At 42.5% G+C, this 8,958-nt stretch overlaps 1 protein-coding gene across 5 annotated transcripts in view; it reads right to left on the minus strand.

Moving 5' to 3' along the window:
* The window catches only part of LOC147024977 (uncharacterized), a 196,278-nt gene that overhangs the window by 47,460 nt on the left and 139,860 nt on the right, over positions 1 to 8,958 (minus strand). For all 5 annotated transcript variants that reach the window (XM_085885471.1, XM_085885469.1, XM_085885470.1 and 2 more), the window contains one exon: positions 2,202 to 2,378. In XM_085885471.1, coding sequence (XP_085741597.1) covers positions 2,202 to 2,378 — 177 coding nt within the window. The remainder of the gene's footprint in view (positions 1 to 2,201; positions 2,379 to 8,958) is intronic.

Consider the following 8,958-nt stretch of genomic DNA (forward strand, 5'->3'; position numbering starts at 1 on the left):
CTGAATGGATCAGGACACAACAGTAAAAAAGGAACAGTAGAGAAAGGAGGGAAACACCAGCAGTGGGGTTTTAGTACAAAATAGAGGAAGACTTGGACAAACAATGGGTGTGGAGAGGAATGAGGGTTAGGGGAGGATGCAGAGGGTGGACAAGATGGACACAGAAGGAAACTCTTAGAAAGGAGAAAATGGAAATGAGCAAGGGGGTGGGCTTGATGAGAAAGATCATGGTCTGGGATTTGGGGATGATCGGAGACATTGCTGAACAGCTGTATTGAAGACCTGGAGGGAAGAAAAAGATTGAAGAGAATGTGGAAGTTGATTCCAAAGGTGGGGGAAAAAAACGAGGAATGAATGAGTGGAGGTGAGCAGAGATTCTGGATTTGGGTAGTGTCACCAGAAGGGGGTTGATGGTAGACTGTGCATGCTCTGCAGAAACCTGTGGGGGACAGAGCATGGAAAGAGCAGAGGTAGAAGACACAGAGACTACCGACCTGTCTGCGATGGCAAAGTGATAGGCCCATAGACTCAGCTTCAATGTGGGAGACTCCAATAGTCTTAAGACTTTTGCTTCCATGTAGTCAAACTGAGCAAGGTGTGAGGAAAGGGAGCCAGCCCAGATTGGGGAGCAGTACTCCATCAAGCTGTGAAAGAAAGCCGTGTCGGTGGATCGGAGTTCAGGTGTGCTAAGGAAGGATTTTCTATGATGGAGGATGCCTAGTCAGCGACTGGCTTTGGAGGTCAACTTTGAAATGTGGTTTGCCCAAGAAAGAACATGGCTGATAGTGAGACCCAGGTGTTTGAGTGACTGAACTCCCTCAAGAGGATTGTTAAGAAATTAGATAGGAGGATTTGCCAGACGGTCCTTTCGGAGAGAGTGAGAGTGTGAGATTTTACAGGATTGAAAGACATATTGCAAGTGTTTGATCAGCTTCTGAATTTTTTTCATGGTCTGAAGAGAGGAAAGAGGCTGTATCCTGCATTTCTGAAGGATGAGGGATGTCACCGCAGAGGGTGGAGTCATCAGCAAATAGATAAAGAGGATTTTCCAGAGTCAGAGAGATCATTGATGAAGATCAAGAACAGGGTTTGGCCCAGAACACTGCCTTGAGGCACTCCGGCCTTGACAGGGAGAGGAGATGAAAGGATTCCATTGAGAGCCACACATTGTCTACGAGAGTAGAGGAAGTCAGTAAGCCATGTGTGGAGTTGGCCTTGAATGACATAGGCAGAGAGTTCAGAGAGCAAGGCAGGATGCCAGACTGTATCGAAAGCTCAAGATATGCCTTGAGAGATGGCCCTGATCTCATGTCTGACATTGAGGGTCTCCATACATTGTTGGGAGAGTCAAAGTTGCATACGTCCAAAGTAGAGTGACCTTGTCTTAAACCAAATTGGTGACCTGCTATGAGGTTGTTGGAGAAAAGGTAAGATTTCATATCAACTGTGATGAAGGATTCTATGACCTTGCTGATGAATGGAAGCAAGCTAACAGGTGTGATGTTGAGGAGATCCGTTTTTGCAATATTTTATGTAATGTGGGGATGTTTGATGATTTACAAGCAGATGGAAGATGACCTCGGGCAAATTAATAGGGTAAAAAGAGCAGCGAAGCGGATATGCAAGAGCAGCCGAGCAGGTTTTCAGGACATATGAGTTGATGCCGTCTGGTCCTGTTGCAGAATTGGAGTCGAGGGTTGCCAGAAATTTTGCCACCTCCTCAAGTGCAAAAGACACAGTGTTCAGGAGCAGTTGGGTGTGGCCTGGAACAGTGGGTACCAAGAGTGAAGAGTTGGGGACAGAAAAATTTGGGATCTTTAACGTCCACCAAATAATTCCAGCAGACAGGGCGCCAAGTGTAACGTCCATCTGAGGGACGGAAGACACACTGATACCTCGTCTTGCCTGTGAAAGACCGGGATGACAGTTTTTAGCTGGGTCAGGATTCAAAACACAGGCTGGATAGCTAAGAGGCAGGTGTGCATTCCTCTAGGCCATCCTTTCAGTCCTGGCATTGTATACGATCAGTTAAAAACAATGAGACAAACTTATTCATGTCAAAAAAGCAAAAGAAAAACAAAAAACAAAAACCAACAATAGCACCCACAAAAGAATCAGAAATTAGAAAAGTGGTGACATTTACCAGAATATATTTCCAAGGATTGTTCAGTCAAAACAAACCAAAATCACTTCATATTTACCATATCAGATGGTTCCGTGACATGTAGATCTTCAGTGCTTTTATTCTGGAGCACTTCATTGTTTTCTAAGTTGCCACTGGCATCGACACTGTTGCCATCTTGCATTTCATTGACAATCACAGAGGCTGTGCTGGTCTCAATCTCAGCAGCGGCATCAAGGATAGGCTGAGATTTCACCTAAAGATTGGACCGAAGATAAAGTTAAGCGAATAGCAAAAATAAAAAATAACCATTCCTTTCACACCGTGAGGGCTGCTGAGGCAGTTTAATTTGGCAAAGGAGTATACTGTACAGTCCTGGACGGTTCACCACTCCGAAGCAGGATACTCAAATGACTATTACCCCAGTAAGCTGGTACTCATTTTGCCAACCTTGGAAGGATGACAGGCTGAGTCAATCCACCTGAATTTATTTCAACAGAACGGCAGGGGCTCAAACTCAGGCCACTAAGATCTTAAGCTAACACCAGGCTATAAAAGTTTATAAAAGGCTACCAACTATGATAAGCCATCCTTTGCACAAGTACTCCTTCAAGCTCCAAATATCGTTGACTGACCTGGCACCAAAATACAAGCTCGGGGGCTGTGATTGGAGATTGCTGATGGTTCATGGTTGGTATAGCCAACTCGTAATATTAGCCAATTGTATCACTTGAAATTCTGCTTAATAATGAAAACAAACTGTTTTTTTCTTTCAAAAAAGTGGGACACCATGAACATAAAAAATAAATAAATAAAAACTTAAATCATAGAGATATCAAATAATTAAAGAATATATATATTTGAAAATTGAAAAAAATAAAATTAGAAATGGTGGAAAATATATAATTGAATATTAAACAATTGAAACACTAAATAATTAAATAATAATTTCAAATATTAAATAATGGGAAAAATATTCTTCAAAAAGTGGGACACCATGGACACCAAGACTATTATGGATTACAGTCATACTGTACTCTATATAGAGGGATGATATGGGGAAAAAATGGCGGCCCATTCAAATGTTGACACAATGATAGGTTTATAAACTACTAGACAACCTGTGAACCCGTTGGGTTACCGTTGTGACAGCGGTTGATGGAAAAAATAATTTCAAGAAAAAAAAAAAGATAGCTCCAGTGAACTATACCACTGAGGTTGTTTGCATTGATCAAATTCTCCCAAAGAGTACTTGACTGAATCAGGAATTGATTCTTTAATAATTTTTTTCATTGCCCGATTTGAACGAAACTTGATACTGCACACCGCAGGAGAATGGTGAGTAAGGTGGCCCTAAAATATTTGTGATATATTGTGCTGTTTTGGCTGCATTTCGGGAACATACATACATACATACATACATACAAGATGCGAGTTTTAGTAACATATAGATTATAGAGCAAAGTGAAAATAATTTAAAAGCCGTACCTTTTATTCTCGAGCGTTTTCTCAATGACTTGGACTTAAAACGATGCCAGAATACATCGCTACAGTACCACATCGGGAGATCGTTAAAACACCAATTTGTACTTATTCTTCTACTTATTTTTCTGCTTCATCCCCTCTCAAAACAATGCAAAACTGTAGCCCAACCTACCTCAATAACTGCTGAAGCCATGATGGCGATTCCAATGTGAGGAAGTGACTTTGTCTCTGGGCTAGTGCATGCAACCCAAAATTTACAAATATACGAAACATCAATCGTTTCATTAAAAAATAAATCAGAGGTAAATGTGGAATCAACCAAACCAGGCCACGATTGTGGGAAGAGGGGGGGGGGGGGAGATTGGCAGTACCATTCCAAAAGCGATAAATATCCAAACCATCTCCCAAATCAACTGAAACAAGTATTAAAACAATTTAATAAGATGGATATAATCCATACCAAAATAACAAAATATAGAAAACATTAAGCATTTTATTGCTTCAAAAAAATTGCAGAAACAAGAAGAAAAAAACATTTAAAAGAAATGGAAAAACACAGGGGGATGAAATCTCAAAAAAACAACCAAACAAGGTAGGGATGACACCACATCACGATGCCACAATACAACACCACAATCCTCATGGATTACCATCACAACATTTTTTGGACATTTTACTTTTGTTGTGGGATTGTAATGGATGAAGAAGAAAAATGAAGAAAAATAATAACAATGAAGAATGACACCACATTACGATACCACAATACGACACCACAATCCTCTTATGGATTACCATCACAACATTTTTTGGACATTTTACTTTTGTTGTGGGATTGTAATGGATGAAGAAGAAAAATGAAGAAAAATAATAACAATGAAGAATGACACCACATTACGATACCACAATACGACACCACAATCCTCTTATGGTTTAGCATCATAATATCTTTTTTGACCTTGCTCCATCACAATCCCACAACAAAATGAAAATGTCAAAAGATATTGTGATGGTAAACTAGAAAGAGGATTATGGTGTCAAATTGTGGCATCATAACTTTCAACGTGGCACCGTGATAGGATGCCACCTTTCCAACAAGTCAATTCATCAAATTTCTGCCCTGCTTGAGCTGCCCCGGTCAACTGTAAGTGCTATTATTGTGAAGCGGAAATGTCTCGGAGCAACGACAGCTCAGCCACAAAGTGGTAGACCACACAAGCTCACAGAACAAGACCGCCGAGTGCTGAAACGCGGAAAAAATGTCTGTCGTCAGTTGCAACACTCACGACCGAGTTCCAAACTGACTCTGGAAGCAACGTCAGCACAAGCACTGTTCGTTGAGAGCTTCATGAAATGGGGTTCCATGTCTGAACAGCCGCCCACAAGTTGAAGATCACCATACGCAATGCCCAGCGTCGGCTGGAGTGGTGTAAAGCTCACTGCCATTGGACTCTGGAGCAGTGGAAACACGTGCTCTGGAGTGATGAATCACGCGTCACCATCTGGCAGTCTGACGGACGAATCTGGGTTTGGTGGATGCCAGAAGAATGCTCCCTGCCCGAATGCATAGTGCTAACTGGTAAAGTTTGGTGGAGGAGGAATGATGGTCTGGGGCTGTTTTTCATGGTTCGGGCGAGGCCCCTTAGCTCCAGTGAAGGGAAATCTTAACGCTACAGAATACAATAACATTCGAGATGATTCTGTTTTTTTACACATACAAGCCAATCTGTTTTTTTTTTCGTTCATCAGAGTGCAATGCCAATTAAAAAAAGGTTTGAACACCACTCCAACTGATTTTTGAATTGCATCTTCAAACACTATAGAAAACTAGATTTTAGAGACTTTACGGGGTAATATTCTCATTCTGTTACTTTTTTGTCCATGTTGTGAAATGTCGGCCAATGACCTCCCTTATTTTTTCTTCCACATTCACTTTTTCACCTTCATTTCTATTAAATTCGTTTTCTGCTAAACCGCTTGAGCGATTGACACGAAACTTTCAACACCGGAGTGCCTACCCATGGATATTTTTTTGACAAAGTTACATGATGATTGGATGGAAAATGCGGATGGTTTTCCAAAATAAAGACAATAAAATAAAATAAATTCCAAAAAGATCAGTTTTCTACAGGCATGGGTTCCGTTCCACACACAGCAGGAATAAGCAGAATTGACCTCACTTTGCCTGGCCGAAATAATCGCACAAAATGTTTGTCCTCTGGATCATAAGGGAGAGTTAAAAATGGCTAAGACCATACGGATAGAACAGTTTGGGTTCAAGACTAACAGCTTGGTCAGATCAGTCTTTTTGGACTGCCACTGGTAACATGTAACCCAATGCTACCTGCTGCATGTTCTGGCCGCCATCTGCGCCAAAACTGTCACCGCTCACTGGCTTTGTGAGTGGGGAGGGTGACTGTGACACCCTGCCAGGACTAAAAACAACACCTGACAAAGCAACTATTGGGGATGCCTCTTCATGGTGGTTGTACCCCTCAACTTCAGACAGGGGGCAAAATCTACCCCACTCTTCCCTGCTACCCGGATTCGTCGGAGCAGCGCGGTCATGGTCAGAGCACCGATCGGTCCCCATGGACTGACCCACTCCCTCTCATCTTACACACGAGGACCTTACACACGAGCACCTCACACACAAACACTCACACATGCATCACATATCCACAACAAACATTTCTTTCTTTTTATTCTTCTTTGGGGAGTGACCTCCCTCCGAGTCCTGCCCTTTCTCCTCATTCCAGCAGGAGACATAGAAACCAACTCGGTCCCCCAACCACCTCAACCCCAAAACGCACACATAACCTTAATATCCTCCAATAGAACATAGACAGCCTCATCAGCAAGGCCCTGCAACTTAAGCAGTTAATTCTCACAAACTAAGATCATTTAGCCATCATACAAGAAACCAAGTTACACGAGAAAAACAAAACACTGGCCATCCCCAACTTTGCACCAATACGCTCAGAGAGACCGAACCCCAGAGGTGGAAGCCTCAGCATATACATTCACAATTCAATTCGACACTCAGATATCAGACAAGACACAAACACACTTCGAACACCAGATAACACACTTGAACTTCAAGTTTTCAAAATCAAAACTGGTAACAAAGCACACATGAACATCATCATTTACATTCCACCAGACACATCCCCACTGCACCAACCAAATACTCACCACAGCTACAGAACCTCGACACCCATCACCAACCAAACACCAGAGGCCAAACCATTACCACACAACTAAATTCGTAATATATATTGAATGATCCAGACCAAAACACACACACACACACACACACACACACACACACACACACAAACACACAAACACACACATACACACATACACACACACACCTGTTACAATAACTCACCAGACATAACATTATTTTCTCCATCACTTTGCACCACAACCACATGGAGAACAGTGCACCAACTCCCTTCAGATCATCCACCCGTCATCATCGCCGTTAACACAGCCATAGACCTCGACACAAAGAAAAACAAAATATTCACCAATTATGAAAAAGCGTGGTGGGATAACTTTGTGCACGACCCAGAACAAGAATTCCAACAACTCAACAATAACACCACCAACATTGACATCGACATCAAACAGCTCAACATGATTCTCACAACCGCATCTTCCAAATATATTCATTCCAAAGGGCAACATCAAAAAATACAGCCCCAACTACACACCACAAATCGCACACCTCATCAACCAACGAAATGAGTTAAAAAAAAAAAAACACAACACACAAAGCACCAGAAATAGTGGAAAGGATTCAAACACGAAACACAGATATCAACAACAAAATAATAGTGAAAAAACAAAAACCACTCTATACACTCACTAGACCACTCAACCAATACCAAACACTTGTACAAAACCATAAACAGTGGCATAGCACCCTCGCATGCAGCCATAACTACCACAGACAACATACCATCAGATAAACAAGCTGACATCCTCATAGACCACTACGCAAACACAAGTCATACAGGATCCAGAAAAGAGGAATGAAGTATTACAAGACACAAACGAAGCTGAAAACTCCGCACCACCATCACACCATTCCATCCATCCATTGGGACCATACACTATGCAGAGCATCGGTGCTGCCTCAGCAGTCTCCTGGACGATGGGGGCACAATCCTGGACGGGTCGCCACTCTGACACAGGATACTTGAATGGCTCAATCATCCCAGCAAGCTGGTACTCATTTTGCCGATCTCGGAAGGATGACAGGCTGAGTCAACCCCACCTGGTATTAATTCAACAGCCAAGCAAGATTTGAACTAAGGACCCTCGGATCCAAAGCCCACCACCTGAGCCACATCACGCCATTCACTCACGCACAAACAACAAAAATCATCAAGAACATCAAAAACTTGCAGGATACCGGCCCTGACAGCATCTCTGATTTACATTTAAAACACCTTGGACCACATGGCACATCAGCCCTCACAAATTTAAGCAGTTTCTCCTTCTAACACTCAAGAATGGCCAACATTTGGAAACTGAGCAAAATCATTGCCATCCTTAAAACAAACAAAGATCCCACCAAAGCAACCTCCGACAGACCTATCACATTACCTTGCACATCCTCCAAAGTTAGAGAACTCCTCATACTCACACTCACAAACCCTGACATCCCTCTCTCACACATCCAACACGGATCGAGACCAAACCACTCCACCAACACTCTCCTCACAAACCTCACACAAAACACCTTTGAAGGCTTCAACAACAGAAAACCAGCAAAGCACACCAGTCTCATCACAGTAGACATCCGCTAAGCATTTGACACACTCACAAAACTCTTACTGACAAACAAAATACTCATCACAAACATGCACAACACCACCAAATGCTGGCTGGCCAGCTACCAATCATGCAGACAATTGTTCATCTATCTATAATTCCAGCAGTGTGTGTGTGTGTGTATGTGTGTGTGTGTGTGTGTGTGTGTGTGTGTGTGTGTGTGTGTGTGTGTGTGTGTGTGTGTGTGTGTGTGTGTGTGTGTGTGTGTGTGTGTGTGTGTGTGTCTGTGACCGCTGTTTCTCGACAACCACTGGTCCAATCTAATTGAAACTTGGCAGGTATATTGCTGGGGACCTGAGTATGTGCCTTTTCAAGGTTTGATATTAATCGGACAAGTGCTTCCCAGTTATGGCCATTTATTTACCAATCAATGACAGGACACGTTGCTGCGTAGGCGTGGCCATTGGAGAAGAGATCCTCAGCTGCGTTCCCCATTACGGGTTACAACGTACGGATTTCCGGATGGTGATGACTTTCTGTATTCTAATAATTTCTTGATTTCTTAT

The sequence above is a fragment of the Eptatretus burgeri genome, chromosome 6 (genome assembly GCF_056783735.1).
Source record: "Eptatretus burgeri isolate ZD-2024b chromosome 6, Ebu_testis_v1, whole genome shotgun sequence".
NCBI lineage: Eukaryota > Metazoa > Chordata > Myxini > Myxiniformes > Myxinidae > Eptatretus > Eptatretus burgeri.